This window comes from Pelecanus crispus, chromosome 5 (assembly GCF_030463565.1).
Source record: "Pelecanus crispus isolate bPelCri1 chromosome 5, bPelCri1.pri, whole genome shotgun sequence".
NCBI classification, from domain to species: Eukaryota; Metazoa; Chordata; class Aves; order Pelecaniformes; family Pelecanidae; genus Pelecanus; species Pelecanus crispus.
This window is the reverse complement of record NC_134647.1, coordinates 61,341,566-61,361,270: the sequence shown is the minus strand read 5'-3', so window position 1 is coordinate 61,361,270 and position 19,705 is coordinate 61,341,566. Positions and strand designations below refer to the sequence as shown.

Genomic DNA, 19,705 nt, shown 5'->3' with positions numbered 1-19,705 from the left:
CTACCTCGGCCCAGCGTTGCGCCTGGCCACGTGTACGGTGCCGCTCACGGTGCTGCCGTGGGCCCTGTGCATACCCTCCCCACAGCACCTACGCTGTACGTACAGTGACACGGCCGTACGAACAGCCAGCTGCTGCTTCTCCGTGTGCTTACAGCAGCACTCCGTGCAGTCTGAAAAAAGCCAAAACAAAACCTACCACACGACACCCTACCAGTGGGAATCCATCTGGTTTCTGCTTCAATTCCATTCCCAATTCATAGGCCTGGAGCAGTCTAAGAGCGAAGCAATGGATCTGCAGTCACAGGGCAAGCAGCATCAAGCAGCCCTTCCTTTTATATTATTAATAGCCCTGATGCATTACTATCATTAATAAAGGTATCACTTTCAGGATGTGGAAATGTGTTTAAATAAAAAATGAAAAGTATCTAAATGTTACTGGGTAGAAAACTGAGTCATAGTGTAGTCTTAAAAAACTCAAAACATACATCCAACAGGAAACATTTATTGTTTCAGTGCAGCTACCAACATCAACCACATTTTGCTTACTTTTATGTGAGATATGCAGAGCCTGCAGTACATCTCGTACCCCGCCTTTATCATCACCACACGGTGTAAGGGTTCAAGCATTTTATCACATACAGACCAGTAACCAGTTTTTTGAGGCAGCAGTGAAGAGAGATTAAATACCTTATGGGAGATATAAAACAGGCACACAAAAAGCAAAGTGTCTGCTTCTGCCTTTCGCTCGAATACTTTGATGTTGACAATTCTTTTAAAAATTAGCTTAATTGTAGAAAAAACATTGTCACTATTACTACAGGCAGCTTTCAATGGCATTCTTTATTACAAAAAGTGTAAACATACGTTGTGGTGTTTTAAAATGCACTCTTGAAACATGCAGCCTGGAAGAGAAAAGAGTTCCTAGGTGAGTTCTTTCTTAACATGCACACTACAAACAGTATTAGAAATGCTTTATGGCGCAGGCCAGGTTAACAAAGGGTTGACGAAGAAGGAGGAAGGCAGTAAAACCATACAGCATCTGGTCGGATCGGGTAATACTTCGCTTGTACTTTGACTCCTGAGTCTGCCAAGGACGCAGGCTATCGTATCAAGTAGGAATGCGGCTTCTCAGATATTCCAGCACTGCAGCTGTTCCTTTTGCTAAAATGGCTGCTCGGGGCGTGCGGAATGGATTTCCTTCTAACATAAGTGTCCTAGAAACAGAGAGAGATTTTGAGTTACTTGCAAAAGACTTTTCCTTGTACCGACACATTCATACACTGCATATAGATTTTTGATTCTTTTGAAATTCGTAAGTAATTCCTCTTCTGTTCTGCTGAAAGAATTTTAATTTCTGCTTCCCTAGTTCACACTAACTTATCTTCTTTAGAGACAGCTGAATTTTAATTTATGCTAATAAATCAGTGGTGGTATAGCATTGTAGACACACAATACACACGTACCCTACTTCTTCAGCAAGCCTCTGCCAGAAGAAAAAGAACTTCTGAGATACAGAAATGGCACGATAAAAGGAGAGAACGATGTTAAATCGTAACCCTTCACTTTCTAACTTAGCTGCTAGCCCTCTCTTCTTTGGTACGCATAAACCTCTGCGGAGGTTTTTGCTTGGGGTGGTGTTTTATTTTATATTTTTGAAGTCCTTCTGGAAAGTGTCCTTAAAGGGGAAAACCACAGGGACCTATAATTTGTTGTCTTTGACATGACAGACTACTTACGCATAACTGTCGTCTTTGAGGCGAATTATGTAAGGATATGCACAGTCATGACTCTATACGTTATTTAGAGAACGTTCTTCTGTCTCTCTTGTAGCAACGTGAGTTACACGCACAGGTAAGGAGCTGAGCGTATTAACTGACAGACAGTGCTATGGCTCACCTACCTGGCTTGTCTGTAGGTGCACCAGCAGTCTGCCTCTACATACAGATGAGGTAACTGACCTAGGCTCTGAACATTACATTTACGCAAACCAACAAAGCCTTTCCATTTTTTTAAAAAATCATGAAACAACTCCCCCAGTTCTCCACAATATTGAGGAAATACGGAAGAAATTGCATTGTTTTAGAAATGGTAAGAGACCCTTTTTGTGCATTGAGACCTACAAACAAATATGCTGCCGATTAGTACTTTTTCCTCTGACAAAACCAGCCCTGAAGACATCAGTCGGAATATATTTTTATAAAACAGGTCATCACTTAAAACATTCACCTCAGAGTTTCACAGTTTCCAAGTTCTGGTGGCACCTGGAGGAGGTCATTGTTCTGAAGGTCCAGTGTTCCAAGCTTGTCCATCTTCTTTAGCTGCAGAGGGTCTATGGACCCAACCTGATTGTTGCTGAGCAGGATAGTCTCCAGTGCTATGATGTGATACAGGACGCTGGGAAATACTTTAAATCTTCAGGAAGAAAAAGGAGGCAAACCAGTGAAAGTCAGAAATAGGGCATTCAAAACATTAGCAGCCTTTAAAATCAGACAGCATTTTAGCTCTGTTTATTTAAGGTCAATGTTTAAACATGCTGCTCTGAAAGGAGAAAGCATCCATTATTTTACCTTGCACACAGTGAGCAAGCTGAACGAAAGCTGCTCAGTGAGAGCTCAGCACCTCAGGCCAGCTACGCTTGTTTGACGAGGCTGGCATGTCACACAAACGCGACTCACCCGTGCAAAGAAGGAGAACAATGGCCAATTCTCTGCGTACTTAAGAAATGCCCCGCTGAGTCAGAGGAAGGGTGCTTCCAGCCCAGCGCCGTGTCCCCGCTGTGAGCACCAGCAGCAATAGCAGATGCTCTTCAGAGACATGGCTGCTTCCTGCTGACCATTCCCCTCGTATTTTTCCATCATTCGGAACGGCTGTATTATGGATGCCAAAGGGTAGTCCTGTTGGTATCCATTTTTTGATATATTGTTCATAAGATTGTTTAATCTCTTTTTTAACCAATTGCCACTGTCTCTCTCCAAAACTTTTGTGGCAGAAAGTTCCAAAAATACACTACCCATTGTGTAAAGAGGCACATGCACTTCATCTGTTTCAAGCTCACAGCTAGTTGATCGAGTGCGTCCTCATTCCTACATCACAGGAAAACCATACTGACTTCAGCCCAGTTCTTTTTATTACTGTATATAAAAAAAAAATCTAAATAGTTGCTCACCTATTAAAAGAAAGATTTATTACTTGCAGTCTTGTCAGTGCCTCCATTTCCTCAGGTAAAGATGTCAAAAAATTATTTCTGTGTGTCAAATGAAGACAAACAATGATCACCAACTTCTACGAAGTTTTAGTTAAGAATCCACAGAGACAGAATATGCACATTTATCAGTGCTAACATGCTGTCTTAAACCAATTAATTGCTTCATAAATGGGTCAAGACCATGCTCAAGTACGGATGCTTGCTAATGCAAGCCAGGTTTGCAATCTCATTTCTGCCAGTAGGAGATTAAAGTCTGTCCTCTACAGATTCCCAAGTGTTTCAAAGCATCTAACAACTCCACAAACCCGCTTGGCAATTCAGCTCCTTGCGTTTCAGAGGAAAGCTTATGAAACTCCCCAGATCTTGGTGCCAAAGTAAATCTGTAGGATAACTCTAAACTTCTTCAAAATTCATTTAGCCTGGTATCCAATTGCTGTAACAAACTTGTTTATGGCTACTGTTACCCTAGTGTTTCCCACAATAGGAAGCCATTCAGAAGCTTCTTAATACAAGGAAGACAGGGGTTTGTAAGGGCAAACAAGGTATGTCTTGAGTGTGACACGAAGAGCCTTAATGACTCTATTCTAGTTTTTCTTTCATTAAAAAATAATCCAGCCACCAAGCCAGGAAACATGAAATTAATTATTATGCTACCCTTAATTGGTTTAGTGGTGGACTTGGTAGTGTTAGGTTAATGGTTGGACTTGATGATCTTAAAGATCTTTTCCAACCTAACGATTCTATGATTACAGGAAAATAAAGACCACTCACTAAAAGATGCCCAGACTTAGACTTAAATTCCTAATCACTGACATATTCAACCTTGTTCCCTTATCAATCTCATGTTATCATCCATTTCTGCAATCTTCAGCCTAACTCCTCCATCAGCAGCATGTATGGCACTGCGTCGCAGACTGGCTGAGGTTGGCAGGGACCTCTGGAGCTCATCTGGTCCAGTCCCCTAGAGCAGGTGGCCCAGGACCATGTCCGCTTGGGTTCTGGGTATCTCCATGGATGGAGACTCCACCACCTCCCTGGGCAACCTGTGCCAGCACTCGGTCACCCTCACAGTGAAAAAGTGTCTCCTGATGTCCGGAGGGACTCTCCTGTGTGTCAGTGTGTGCCCATGGCCTCTGGTCCTGTCCCTGGGCAGCACTGGGAAGAGCCTGGCTCCGTCCTCTGTGCACCCTCCCTGCAGGTGTTCGTACACATGGGTGAGACCCCCTGAGCCTGCTCTGCTCTGGGCTGAGCAGTCCCGGCTCTCCCAGCCTTTCCCCATAGGAGAGATGCTCCAGCCCCTTCTTCTTGGTGGCCCCTTGCTGGACTCTCTCCAGGCACAGGCAGATTACTTTAAACCAAACCGAAGTAAAAACCCGTTTCTGCAACTGTGCTTTGCTATTTTTCATTTTGTGAAACACCAAAGATAATAAATGCCAGCAAACTGATCCTCATGTCGAAACAAATGCCATGAACATTTTTCAGAAGTAGAGAAGGTAAAATGACAGTAAGTAACTATCTATTGCAAATAAAATACCTATAGACAGCTTCAGTTTCAGGCAGCACAACAGGGTTTGTACCTTCACTGTACTACTTCCCAGCTATCCTGCAGGATTTTTTGGTGTGGGGGTTTGGGGTATTTTGGGGGAGGAGGAGGGGCTGTTTTTAGACAGCAACTTAACATCTCTGAGACCCTTTTATGACTGAAGCAAGACCTTTCATCACAGTAAGTCTCAGAGCTTGTTCACTTGTTTTTTGTGTTTTTCTTTAACCAATGCCCACATCTAGGCCACTTGCTATTTCAGATCTGCCAGTCATTCAACTCTCATGGAGGCATTTTGGGAAATGAAAAATTATTTCAGTACTGCTATTCCACTGTAACAGATGGCTGGTTTAAAAAGGCATGAAAGTAAGTTACCAAGAAAGGAAGTCCAACACACGTCACAGACCTGATATCCAAATGTGTCAATTTATGGAGCATGCAAAGCTCCAAGGAAATAGATGAGATTTTATTGAAGCCAAGGTTGACATCACAAACCGAGTCTTTCAGCTCCACAATCCTGAAATCAAGTATGAATATACTTCTATTATTATGTAAGCTCATGTTTGCATTCTATCTTCTAAGTTATTGAAAAAAAAAAAACCCTGCTTTATCCTACAAATCAAGCACACTCTTTCTTGACATTTCAGAAGCATTTTTGTGGAGTGAAGATAATGGAAACTTCACCTGTGAAAGCTGCCTGTCCTGGAGTCTTACACTTGATGTAAAGACAAAGCTCAGAATCACTTTTCTAAAGTTATTAGAAGAGTACATTTTCTCTCACTGATGAGGAGAGTAAATTTTACTACAGAAGCCTACTCACTGAAATGCAGTTAAGACGTATTTCAGAAACCATGGCACAGATGACCATCACTGCCATCTCCTGCCCTGGAAGTGTTTTAACAACAAGACTATCCATCTTCTTTAGCAGCCAAACAAACAGAAAGACATTTTTATTTTATTTCCATCTTTCACTTCTGTTCCACTGTTCTGCTATTACAAATTCCAGGAAACACAGCATTTGCTGCTTCTTGTAGAAGGGTATTAAGATATTTTGATGTAAACTATTCAACAGCTCAAAAAGTTAGCTGTTGAATCCCTGTAACAGAACCTCTGTTTTAGCCCTAAAACCAAAAAGATAATTAAATGAGCTAAATACTCATCTCTCCTATCTGGATTGCCACTGAATCCTCTGGCACCTAGCAGCTGCACACCTACACCTTCCTCCTCAGTGAACGCAACAGCCTCTAATACAGTGAAAAAGCATGGGAGGCACAAGCATTATCTCACTAAATTCATTTTCTACAAATTGTACTGAAAAAAGATTTTTTCCTATGAGGAAGAGATCGCACCTCTTCAAGTTGTATGTGCTAAAGGTTAAATGTTCAGCATGCTTGGGTCCAAGAATGGAAATAAGCTACCCCCACAAATGTGGTGGTATCCTTAAAAATCAGCTTTCAGGATTTTCTTGGGCTACTGGAGATGCAGTAACCTTCCTCCTTACACAAAAAAGACTACTTATTCCCATTAGTGTCAGCAGAAAGCTTTTCCTTGGCTGTGGATGAAGTAACAAGTGCAATAATATCAAATGCTATGTGATGGGACACAAAACCTATCAAGGAAAGAGGCATGGAAATTGTTCAGGCTTTCTTAAAAAAAAACCACACAAACAATTATGCTATCTGAAGAAACCAAATTTATATAGAACCCCAGCTATAATACAAAGCTATCACCCAATAAAGTGGTGAATCCACACAGATTATCTTCATATGGGAAAAAGACTGCTTTGTAGCGAAAACAATACCACACTGTAGTTAAGTACAGCACTTCATTATTATGAGAAGTCACATCAGTCTCCCCTCATTCACTTCAACAATGCTTAGCAAAGCAAGATGAAAAACAACATGTAATGAAAGCACCACTGAGTATAGCCAAGCTTCTTTTTACTGCAATATTCATGCTAATCAATGAACCCAACTGCATGCTAGTCATACTAGAAACGCAAGTGTATTGTTCATGCATACATAGCAAAAAGTGTAAATATACTTGATTAGGAGAAACACATGATGCTGAGGAACAAAAGTAGAAAAGTAAGTAACAAATTGAGAATGACCTTTACAAAAGTACCTTGGAGGAATTTCATTCAGCTGATTCTTGCTGAAGTTGACGGTGGTGACAGGATTGCTTCTGACTGCATTGAACATTTCGTCAGGAATCACAACTGCCTTTTTCTCACTAAACAATGAAAAGCATTTAGCTGAGTAACACAAACAAGTTCATTTCCTATTTACTAACAAGACATTTTCATCTTCTTTTAGAAAATGAGTGGTAGAATAGATATTTATACATCTAGAATTTCAAGTCTTTGAAGGACTGTTAATCAGAAAGTGACCTATCACTGCACCATGCTACACGGCATCTGGGTGATAATATCATTTCACACTGGCACCCTGACCTGTTGTCTTGCTTAAGAAAAATCAGTAAGAGATGAGTTATGTCACTACCTCAACAAACATGTGAACGCTGCATACTGGGCCAGAAAGTGTACCAAGATTAGCATTAAACAGATTTCCCCCACTCAGCTTAGAAAATATCCCCAGCACAGTGACGTGTAACTTGGGTAACTACTCAGTTTGGAGCTCCTGAACATTTGTGGTGACCAAAGCCATCCCAGGCCTTTCACCACAGTGAGGTCCTTTCCACATTCCAGCTCTCAGCAGGACTATGCATTTCACCCGGCAGTTCTCAGCAAACAGGGTTTTCTTCCCCTTGCCCAACATAACAAGTGACATTGTTGGTTACATTTAAGAAATAACTGAAGAGATACTCACCTACTACAAGATGTTCTGAGACTTAATGAAAATTTAATTAATGAAAAAGAAGTTTAAAAGGTACTAAAAGCACCTGAAGCTATTAAGCATTTCAGTGAGTTAAAAGGAATGTTACTGCAGAATACTTGATAATACAATGAAATAATTAAAAAAATCCTTGCAATTCAAATCTGCCTATTCCTGAGCACACAAATTAAAGTGAAAAATGCACAAATGCAGCAGGATTTGCAGACAGTTTGGTAACATCATGAAGGGGATTAAAAAAAAAAAAAAAAGCAAAAAATAGAAAGTGTTCTTACAACTTTAGAAATAGGTAATATTTCAAAACACTTACCTATATTCCAATAATTTTAGTGAAGTTATGGCATGCATATTAATCTTTGACTCACTTGGAAGAGTCATGGCTGTCACAGGAGGCTCTTCATTTGGTCTAGTTACATCATCTAGAGATAACAAATGTATATAGTCACACAAATGACAGGCTACAGTCTGATGTGGTGTTCTGAATGACCTAGATGGAGGTGTTTAGTGTCCATAGCCACCTGCCATCACCCTTTTTCATTCTTCCTATATTCTGGCTCAATGAAATATAATCTGATTCAGATTATTTCTAGAATTTTCTCGTAAGGGGTTTTTGCAATCTTGGGTTTCTGGGTTGGTTTTTTTTAGGCTGGGTGGAGGGGAGAGAAGTTGACTTGCATTTTGAAAAAATAGGTCAGGAAGCCATAGAGATGTTACACTAGCAGTAGCTAGCTGTTATGTTAGGCAGTAGCCTCCAAGGGGTGGGGAGCTCAAAACAATGACAAATGGAATTGGGGCAACAAGTGATGATCCCGATCACGTATATCCAGAACAGCAAATCTGACCACAATTTTAGTTAAAACATTAATATTTATAAACCTTCACCATACCCTCCTCTGTAGAGTTCCTTTTGATTACTATCTACAATCCACACAAAAAAGCTATAGATGTTGCAAAACTACTTTGAATGTTTAAGAAATGCAGATTAAAAGCACTGTTCTGCACATCTGAGGTGTGGCATCACACCCTAGGGATTCACATATGCGTAAATAGGGTGAAGCTTAGCTAGAAGTCCAAACATATGATAAATCCAACTCCCACTGAAAGAAATTGAACAAAACTCTACGGAAATTCAGTAGTATTCATGAATTCATGTCTACTAACAATTGCGCCTAAACGCAGCTAGTTATCCTTTCATTAAGAAAGGTCAAAAGGGTCAAAAACAAGTTTAAAAAAAAAAAAGGGACTTTTTCCAGTTTAAACCTCTACAGAAATAGGACTGCTACTGGTTTAGCTCCAACTTAGATGCTATAACAGGTAGAGTAAAATGATAAGCATTGCTGTACATGCAAGACGTTAGCTAATTTTATTATCCACCATTATATAATCATTATAGTTCACCAGATAAGCTTCTGAGTATGTACTCTAGCATCCAATTAATTTTTGTGAAGTTAATAATATGTCAGATTTGCATGGAATCTGACATTTTGAAGCAAATTTATACACTGCAGTAACCTAATTAATACTGCCATCCTCTGGCAGATGGAGAGAAAATCCACATAACAAAAAGGAAAATTCACACATACCATTTTCAATAAAAGCTGCTCGCATGTATTATCAAGGCCCCTTCTAAATTAACAGGTTAAGCATTTTTTTGCCATTTAAGTGCAGCATAATAATTTCCATATTATATTTAACATGACCAGTGAACTCTGTCAGTTTGCCTACTTCATTTTAAAATTTAAGAAAGATTTCTAAAGATGGTAAACTGAAGTCCTGTTTTGAAAGGATTTCGTCTTCTCAGCATGCAAGTTACTTAAAGACTCTGACAGCCTGTTTCCTATACAATAAAAAAATAAACTGTCATCTCCACTATTTTGGTTAGAAAACACAGAACAAAAAGAAAAAACCCACATGCCAATGTATCTCAGTGATTTAGAAGCCCAGGTATCAATGTACAAAGTGACTTGAGTGCACAGAAGCAACTAGCAACTTTTTGCCTGCTTTTTTAATACTATTGGTCATTTGTACAAAGTACTGTATCTGTTAGAGAAATGCGATACAGAATCATCTAGGTGCTTTTTAATTCACAGAGGCAGAGCTTTGAAACCAAGAGAGTATTCTGCAAAAAACATACATCATTTGTGCAGAGAAGTAATCCCTTTGAAATATTTCATCTGATTTTCTGCCTTATGACTTTTTAATTATTTCTATAGGGAACGTTGGGATCAAGACTATTAGATAGTAGAAAGATGAATTCTAACAGGCCAGGATTAGAATGATGTTTAAAATAATCAGTTACTTTCTCCCCCAAAACTTTATATTCTTAGTCAGCTATGTGGTAGACTTCATGGCATCACTGAGACTTTAAGGCAGACTTTTTTATGCACATACTTTCTGGGAATCACAGGACTGTACTGCTCATGTTATTACATGAATGAATAACACACAGTACCTTTGCAAAATCTCACCTATTCTTCTATACTGTGACCATGCCAGCAGACAGATGGCAAGCTTAAAAAGAATAATCCCTTATGTAAACTTCCCATGATGTTCAGGGGGAAAATAAAAAAGCTACTGGAATTCCTCATGCAAAACTCATAAAGGGATCAGGGAAAAATACTTAAAATTGTTATTCTAAATTATAATCCTCAACAATGTTTGTTATTCAGTATTATCTAACGGAATAAGAAAACGGAACAGCACTGAAATGAGAGAGCAAACCGTTGAGCAAAGAAAACTATTATTGCAGGATAACTGAAGGCAACTGGATTGAAACAGCTTCCGTAGGTTCTACTTCATTTTAATTTCTTAGAAAGATTTTCTTTAAAATGCAATGCAATAGAGCAACATACCTTGCATTTTGCTTCTTAGATATTTCAGAAGTTCCTGGGTGCCTTTCTTTAAAAAAAAAAAAAAAAAAAAGAGTCAATAACCTTTTGCCTGCCAGTACTTACACAGCCGTTTGACAATGAAGAATGACAGTTCCAGTCACACAGGTGGAGCCCACAGCACTGCTGACTATAAAAGCCATCTAATGCTTCCCATAGAAAAACCCTCTTTGTAGCAACTTATGAACTTGCTTATTTACAATTTTGTTTATTTATTCCAGATGAAAATTTCCAATCCCATGTCACTACCTCAGGCTCCATGTTTTTAGCTTTTTCTCTAAAGCAGTTAGCCAGTTCCAAGAGCAAGGAAAAAATGTTCAAATAAACTTAACTTTCTCTTTAAAAAGGTCTAAAACAATTATGCTTTGGAGAAGAGACTTAAAATTTGTCAAGGAAGCTGACTGTTCAGTGTTCCAGTAACTGTTTATGTCCAAAATTATAAACTCTGGGAAAAACACTGCAGTTTACATAATTTGCATGGATTTTTAACAGCTGGGTTCTCCAACGATTTGACTTTCAGTCCTCTCATAGAAACTTCTACTGGTCAAACACAGTTACTATCTGCATAATCTAGGAGTAATTAAGCATAATCTCATCCAGCCTATTTGTTTTAGGATAAAGCTATTTTTTCCTTACAATTTTACATGTTTCTTCATGCTTTAAAGCCAGGGACTGACCTGAAGCACTGAATATGAATTAACATTTCTCATTCTAGCTGACAACTATATTACACACAGTAAGAGGTTGACTGATCTGAATGCAGAGGAGGTAAAGGAAGTGTGGAAGTGGGAAAGGAAGGAACTCTCACAAGGAACCTGGTGAGACAACAGAAACAGGAAAGACTGAGAAAGAGAGGCCAGAGGAGACTGGGACTGACTTCAGGCATGGCTAGGCGTGGCATGAGCTGAGCTGAGCAAGACAAAAGAAGCCAATATAGAAGAACCTGGAAACTTTTAAGGAAAAGGTGAAGGTCAAACAGAAAGCTAAGTAACAGTCACCTGGCTTGCATGGAGAGGAAAGCAGACAGTAAGACAAAGCTCAACAGCCAGGTGATGGTATGTTACGCAAGAAGGAGAGACTAGGATTTAACAGATGACGACTGGAAATTTATCAAGAAACAAGAATGGGTTTGGGACTTGAATAAGAGGTCTGAGGAAAAGGAAAAGATGAGATGGAGCAGGGATGGACAAGAGAAGAATCTGTGCCTGCTAGACTACCCTTACCCCCTGGTCCTTGCCAATCCTTAATCTCAGTATTCACCTGCTGCTAAGAAGTGCCTGGGGAACCCTACAAGCTTTATCAATTACTCCTCTAAATCAAGTGTAAAAAAAATCTAGATAGGCATGTAACATTCCAGTTACGTGAATTTATAGTGTTGGTAAGGGATCAAGACAATTTAAGTATAAAATGTCATAAGGGAATCCTTGTACCTGTCGTTTGCTACAAGTTTGAAATATACACAAGAAATTACACACATCTGTGCTCTTACATTTGAAAGACAGCAAATCCTTAGAAGCTAGGGAATACCAGAACTAAAGTAGCCAGGCAACCCTAACTCAGACTCCTTTGCATGTACATTTTAAGCCAGCTTTGAGCTCTGGAATCACATATGACTTCCATCCCCTGCTCATTAATTTAGTGCATACAATGTTCACTTAATCAGACACACCATGTTTTCCCTCTTCTGAGAGATGTTACAAAATTTCATTTCAACAGTCTTCACTGTTGCTTATTTTTAGAGAATTCCCAGTGCTTTGTAAACATTTATAACACTGGCAAAAGCACAGAAACAAGTAATGTATACCACCAACAAGAAGAGAGGGGCCTGCTGGGGGAAAAAATAAAAGGGAATTCTATAGCTGCGGTACTGCCCATGCTCCAGCCTCCCTGCTGCCCTATGTACTTGTTTTCTCATGCACAATTCACACCTTCACTTAGCTGGTCACCTACAGAGAGAACGCAGATCTGAGGTGTAGGTTATCTGTAAGAAAACGTAGTACATCAGCTTGTCATTGCTCAAAATGCATCTGCCATCAAATACGCTTTGGAAATTGAATCCTAGATCCTTAATTCAGGCAACTAGGAAATGAAAATCAGAAATCCATCAGAAATCCACGCTCATCTAGGAAAAGCCTGATGTAAAGTACTTGCCTAGCACTGTGATGAACTGTGACTGCAACAGGATTAGGCAGCAGACAGCTGCCTTATCCTTTTCTCCCCAGACATCCATTGCTTCATTTGCAATATAAAACTTCTGTAGCAAATCAGAAATGTCCTGTAACACAACAACCTCCTTTATTCCACTGTCCTCATGATCTTATGCACTGCCTCAGACCCCAGTGGAAACAGTACCCAAACCACAACACACAGGAACAAGAGAGGGATTAAAGTTGCACAGGCTACTTGAAATCTGGATGTTTTCTATTTTTTTTTTAAATGTTTTGTCTACACAATTTGGATAATGTACATATGCGACATAACCAAACTTTATATATTGTCTACAGCGCTTACTTGCAGAAGGTCTCTTCGAATGGTTCTCAAAGGATTTCCCTCTAATGCCAGGAATTTCAACTGAGGAAGGTTCCCCAATGTGTAAGGCAATCTGCAAATGGAAACAACTCATTTCAAAGCAGCTTCAAAACAAATTCTAAAGAATTTGCAATGGTTTGTCGGATGGCCTGGTATTCCGAAGCTCAGGTTCAAATAAAAAGATACAGAAGGTATTACATTTAAGAAAGGCAGTTTGATCATAACATTTACACAATATAGAAAAGGTTCCTTCATTTTATGATTGAGCCTTTTTTTAATTACATATTACAAAGTGAAATACATCAGCTATACAATTAGGTGTCATTAGCTATGCCTCATCACAGACATAATGCAGTTTTTCATATTACCTACTGATATCATTGTTGGTGAGGTCAAGTCGCTCCAGCTTCTGAAGCAGAGTAATTTCATCAGGAACTGATTTTATCTTGTTGTCTCTAAGTTCCAATACAGAGAGGGAATTCAGATGCTTCAGATTCTCTCCATTTAGTATTTCAATCTGATTTTCACCAGCATGTAATTCCTACAGAAACAAAGACCACCTACAATTATGCTACTCTAGTAAAATTACTTTATAACTTAGTAATGTCCTAAATCATGGCACTGGCAAAAACGTATGGTGACATGGAGAAAACAAAGTTCTTGATTCCCTTTCATCTGTGTATGAAATATCAAAGCCTCCAAAGATCCAGAGACATGAGTCTGAACTTAGCTTTTTCAAAACCATCACAGAAACCTCAACTTTGAGTTCCATTTCCAAGCTAGGAATAAATTTGCTCTGCATTTGTCAATGACGACTTTGCTCAGAAGTTTCTTAAATTCAAAGTTACAGGAAGTTGAGAGGGCAGCTCTCCATGTCCCTATTGGAAATGTTCCACTTAAAATGGGAAAACTGAATGGTTCTTTAGACCAAAACACATACACATGCTGCTGGACACACTAAGACACTGAATTTCACGTACCAACACAAATTTTGTTAGAAAATGCTGAAATAACTTGGGATTTTAACTGCTGAGTTCACAGTTATGCAGAACTAAGAAGGCATCTGCATTCTTTGATGGATTTGGTCATTGGAAACAACACAGCAATACAGGCATTCAACTGGCCCAATCCTTTTTCTCTTAGTTGAGTAACAACTTTCTGATGTTCTGAGGCAAGCGATTTTCAATTTTAAACATATTAGGAATTAAGGGTATAAAATAGTTGGACGATCTGACTACGCCAAAAGGGGGGAAAAAAAAAGTATACTTTCTCTGCAGTTACCAATAAAAAAAATGATAGTGAACAAAGTAAATTTATCCAGAAAATGGTCCTAGAGATAAAAAAAATAACTGTTGCAGGCAATATTAGATCTAGTTTTTTAGTCATTCCTCTTCTGAATAGTTCTTTTATTTACCACATCTGAAGAGTACTGCTGCAAATTTGTCTTCCAAGTGACCTTAAGATTGACCAGTGTGGACAGTAATTGCAAATGGGGATATATCAGAGTTCTACACACAGAAATAGAAACTTTTGATCACAGCAATTCACAAAAAAATGTGTTTAAAGTAACAGCTATTGTTTTAAAAGTTTACAACAAATACATTTACAGTATACCAACCATTTCAAACCTTACCTTCAGTAATTTGCATGAGGGAAATTCTGGTAAGGAACGTAATTTATTTTTTCTCAGATAAAGTTGTTCCAAAGATGCCATAGTTGCTAATTTAGAAGGTACAGTTTCCAGGTAGTTTTTAGTACAATCCAGTTGTCTTAAGCCTACAGAAGTAACCGTGCAAGTGACAAACGGAAAAGAAAGAGAAAATAAGTCGTTTTCTACAGAAGCATAAATATCCTGGTTTTTAAAATAAATGTAACAACATTTTGCCAATCAGAAGTTTAGAAGAAATCAAATCAGTTAGCATCAACATTTCTGAAAGCAAGGCATCTGCTTTTCATTTGTTCTTCATAGGGCATTTTGGAATGCTTTCAATGACACTGCCAGATACTAGCTCTTGTTTAGAGTACAGGACTGGAGGGAACAAGAAAGGATCCAATATTGTAGACCATCTCAGAAAGATCTGCAGGTAAGTTCTACAGCATTTATGAAAGCTGGCAGTCTACCACCTGTTCCTGTAGATCTTCCACAGCTATTAAAATACATGTTTCGTATCAACCACTGGACAGCTTGATATTTAACATTCAAATATTAGAATTCAATTTTATCACTCTCTAATTTATGGGGTTTTTGGTCTCCAGTAATTTCATCTCCCTCTCATTTATGCTTTATTTGCCACTCAAACCATGCAATAAAGAAAAAACAATTATCAAATTGCTTATTGCAGTCTTAAGGCTAACAAGTTCTAAGCAGAATAATATTAATCGTTACACTTTTCTGATCATTCCATGTCCCATTTATCAAGAAATGTGAACCATAAGAGAAGTCAAGTTTGATATACAGTAGCTGTAGCTGATTTTTTAAAAATAATTCTGAACTAATATTCTTGAGAATACAGGAACTCTTTAAGAATATGTTTTTTAAATCCTGAATAATATGCACATTTCTGAACACAAGTACACAACTGGCTGTATGGCATTTAATAATCTAAGGAAACTAATTTACTTTTCATTGCACTGATATCTGCAGGCAGGCTCTTGAGTTGATTACAAGCCAAACTGAGTCGCACTAAGTTAATGAGCAAAGCAAAACTTGTTGGAATGTCTGTGAGATGGTTGTTGGACAGATCCTGAAGATTAAAAAAAGAGAGAGAGAGGAAGAGAGAGAGGTTAGAAATAGAGTTGTTTAAAATATCCCACGAGTACTGCTACTGCAAAGTTAATTACTGGCAGAACATTAAAATTGGATGGCTGACATCTTCAGGATCTCCCTGGTAGAAATGTGAATGGAAGAAACAAGTCTCCCATGACTGACAAATCACAAGGGATCTGATTTTTCTCAAAATATGTGGCAAACCATCTAAGCTATGTTTTTTTCTAATTAGCAGTAGCAAAACATGGATAAATCAGCCTTTCTGCACAAATAAGTATTTTTCAAAAAGTTGTAATTTACTAATTCTTCTAAATTGACAAGCTGTCCAAATCCATCCGGCAAGTGACTCAGCTCATTGTGATGAAGAAGAAGGCTCTTCAAATGTGACAACTGCATCAACTCTTCTGGGATAGTTTTCAGTTTGTTGTGGCTAGTATTAAAACATGGAACACAAAGGGAAAAACCAATTACTAAGTAGCTTTAAGAACATAACTGCATAAAGAACACTTGTGTTACATATGATGCTATCCCAACTAGAGTTACAACACTTTTATCAGCCAGATTATCTTAGCCACACATGGCCTGTTGAAACACAAACTCTTCAGACCCTGGAGCAAGTACGAAGCACATCCAGCACCAGATACACCGGATATTCCGTGCTGGCACAGACTAGCTGTTAATTACCTCTGCAGTGAGACAGGCTTTTACAAAACATTCTCACATTGCAGCATGCACATATGCTTGCTGTTCAGAATACCGTCACCTTTAAGAAAAATCTGTCTCCTACAACTGTTACAGCCCTCTACAACGGATTAGTTCCCTAGAAGAAATTAGTTATGTTTGTTTATTTGTTCACAAATACTTTTAATCCTCATCTGAATTTACAGTATTCCAGATGGATCTTACATTCTTCTATGTAGTTCACACGCACAGCGGCAGCATACCCTCTTTCTCCTTGTGCACAAATTTACAAAAATTACTCCAGTAAATTGAAGAATATGAACTTTCCAGCACGAACAAGATCTATACAATTATTTTTGAATATATATTATTCATGACAAAAAGTATTTTTGTTCCTTTAAAACAAAACTGCCAGACTGAGGCACATGAATGTAGATACTGCTTTTGTGTGATTATTCAAAATACCAGTTTTCACCTTCCAAGCAAGACTGTGACTTCGAGTAATAGTGAAAATAATTTTAACAAACCCAAGACCATCAGTTTTGATCCAAAAAGTACGATTCTCAATATACTAATATCTCTAAAAATCTGAAATTAATTTTCTGAAAGAAAATTTGATATACTGCAATCTCTTATTCACACTGTGAAAGTCACTGCAATATTTCTCATGTTCCACTTTCGCAACATGTACTTACCTGACATCAAGTTTCTGAAGATTTTCTAATTGTCCTAAAGCAGAAGGAAGCGTTGTCAGTTGATTATCATGCACCTGGAAAATAAAGTTTTTAGAATACAGTTACTAATTTGTACCATGTATGTTTTCTTTCCCTACTCCAGAAACAAATCAAGCTAAGCTAATACACAGAATAATTTTGCATAAAATAGCTATGTACATACCTCAGTGCAATTACCAATAGCAGCACTGGAACTGCCAATCTGTCAAAATTCTACTGAATTGATAGTAAATGCTAAGATATGGGAAAGATGGTTGCATCCCAGTAGTAGCTCTTCCTTCAGTGTCCATAATAAAACTTCCTAGATCTTTCTACAGAACAGTACCCACCACCAGCATATAAACTTACTATCGATAACAATCTTTTCTTTATCCTGAGAATACACCAATGCCACTTCTACACATCCACCACTGCAGGGAAATGGAAAACCAAGAGCTAAGACCATGTTTTCCTACCTCCTACAGAGAGGGTACAGTCCTACTATAACAGGATCGTTGGACTTACATCCAGAACAGTGAGCGCAGGCAGAAGTTTGACATCCTCTGAAAGGCACTGCAGTTTGTTTGAGGCGAGTATCAGCTTGGTCAGATCTGTTTGCTCCCACCAGCGATCCGCCGCGCCAAAAGAGAGGTTTTGATGAGCTTCCTCTGGAGTATCCAAATTTATCCGCCACACATGTTGAGGCACTACATACACAAACACACACTGTCAACTAGATTATTCTGATATTTACTCTCAAACTTCCACTCTCATCGTGCTTTTCATATACACATATACACACAGTCAACTGGTTTTCTAGAGAGGTTTTTCTAGAGCTGACAATAACAAGCTGATGGAATCTGCTAGCAACAGCCAAAAGTAAGCTGAGCTGCAAACAGATGGCAGCAAATATTCATTGTTGCTGCTCCCTATTTTTGCTGTCCTGCCTGGATGACACTGCAAAGCACAAACCCAAGGCACAGGAGGAACACGAAGCCCGCGGAACGGGCCAGCTGCAAACCACCTGCAAACACGGCGCCTGTTCCCCCAGCCGAAGGGTCGTGCGGTTTTCAGAGGAGCCGAGAGCTCAGCACAAGCGCAGCCGCCTTCCCCAGGCTCCCGCCCCGCCACGGGAAGGCAGGGGCGGCAGGCCCAGCGCCGCCCCGCCCGCCCCGGCAGCACCGCCGCGTCCAGCGAGGCAGCAAGCCCGGCTGAGCGTGGCCGAGGTGCGCGGAGGAGCGGTGTAAGCGCCAGCTATGGCGGAGGGCAAGGCGCAGCGCGTCCCCGCCGGCACCGCGCTCACCCACGCTGCTCCAGGGCGGCGGCGGGGTCTCCACCGCCCCGCGGGTCCCGGGCCGGCTCCCCGCGCTCACCCTCCGTGAGGCTCCGGCCCGACAGGTTTAACTGCCCGCTCTTCCGAGCCGCCCGGATCAGCCCCTGCGGCACGGCGGGGCCTGGCTCCGCCGCCGGCCGCCTGAAGCCAGCGCGGGGGTCCCCCTCCCGCGCTTTCCGCGCCGCCGCCATCCCTCGCCAGAGCCGGGCCGGCGCCGCCCCGCCGCCCGCCGAGCAGGCGGGGCCTGGCGGGGCCCCTCAGGCGGGGCCCCGGCTCCGGCAGCCGCCCCGCGGAGCGCTCGGCGGGCCGCCGCCTCCCTCGGCGCGGCCCCGGCCCCGGCCATTTCCCGCCCGGCGCTGCAGGGCGGAAGCCGAAATGGTGCCCCGAAATGGGAGCGGGGCCGGCCGGCAAACCCCCCTTTGCCGTCCCGGAGAGGGCTCTCCCCAGTGCCCGGGGCTGCAGGCCCAGAGGGGGCCGTTCGCACCTCCCCGAGGGGTTTTTGGCGGTGTGCGAGCCTGCTCCGACTCCTGCAAAACTTAAGAGCCAGACCGTCAGCTTTGTGCAAGATGAAACCTGCCATTTCCATACTGATCTCAGCTCACAGCTGGACCGTAGATGCTTTTCATCATCCAGAGCAGCTTGCCGTTTCGGCCGTAGCTGCCTCCAACACACAGGAGGACAAAGGAGAAGCCCTGTCCCCTCAACAGCGGCGCTTCCCTGAAGAGCAGCCTGAACGCTTGGTACAAACCCACACAGCCTGTGAATGAAGCGAGACTAGAAACTGTAGTTGATGACACAACTGAGGACATCAAATTCTTACTAATTATTAGAAAGCGGACTCGGCCACAAAACGGCTGCAGCTGTGCACACTGTATCACACCGACCTCGCTTCGCGCTATTCCTCTCCCCCATTTCTTTTTGCTAAGCTCTTCACCTTTGTCACAAGTGCGAATCCAGACCAAATAACCTGGGAATATTTTATATGTACACACGAGGTATACTAAATAAAAAGGCACTTTTACATCAACTTACTGTTTTTCCTTTCCCCTTTAGCCCAGAGTTTGCGAACTAAATGAAAGATTATTACAGACTGAAAAATTCTGGCTGCCTACCAGTACTTGAGATTAGCAGGGACCAGTCATGGCTTCTACTGTTTAATCTGTGAGTCAGATCGGAGTCTGCCGGATCCTACCAGCA

At 40.7% G+C, this 19,705-nt stretch overlaps 1 protein-coding gene across 1 annotated transcript; it reads right to left on the bottom strand.

The window, feature by feature from the left end:
* Positions 1-922: 922 nt before the first annotated feature.
* On the bottom strand, positions 923-18,714 carry LRRC40 (leucine rich repeat containing 40). The gene is made up of 15 exons (XM_075710920.1): positions 18,549-18,714; positions 17,701-17,882; positions 17,158-17,231; positions 16,082-16,211; positions 15,635-15,758; positions 14,648-14,790; positions 13,383-13,555; positions 12,997-13,087; positions 10,450-10,495; positions 7,908-8,016; positions 6,870-6,977; positions 5,152-5,262; positions 3,167-3,244; positions 2,227-2,412; positions 923-1,214 (listed from the first exon to the last, which is right to left on the bottom strand). Exons 1-15 carry the CDS (start codon positions 18,697-18,699, stop codon positions 1,109-1,111), a joined length of 1,812 nt encoding a protein of 603 aa, XP_075567035.1. The 5' UTR covers positions 18,700-18,714; the 3' UTR covers positions 923-1,108.
* Positions 18,715-19,705: the final 991 nt, after the last annotated feature.

Excerpts from the sequence above, each read along its gene's own strand:
- LRRC40 (XM_075710920.1), bottom strand. The coding sequence starts at position 18,699 with ATGGCGGCGGCGCGGAAAGCGCGGGAGGGGGACCCCCGCGCTGGCTTC. Across the intron at positions 17,232-17,700 it reads CTGCGCTCACTGTTCTGGAT|GTGCATGATAATCAACTGAC; the intron begins GTAAGTCCAACG and ends TTTATTTTCCAG. Across the intron at positions 16,212-17,157 it reads CTTCAGAAACTTGATGTCAG|CCACAACAAACTGAAAACTA; the intron begins GTAAGTACATGT and ends TTTTAATACTAG.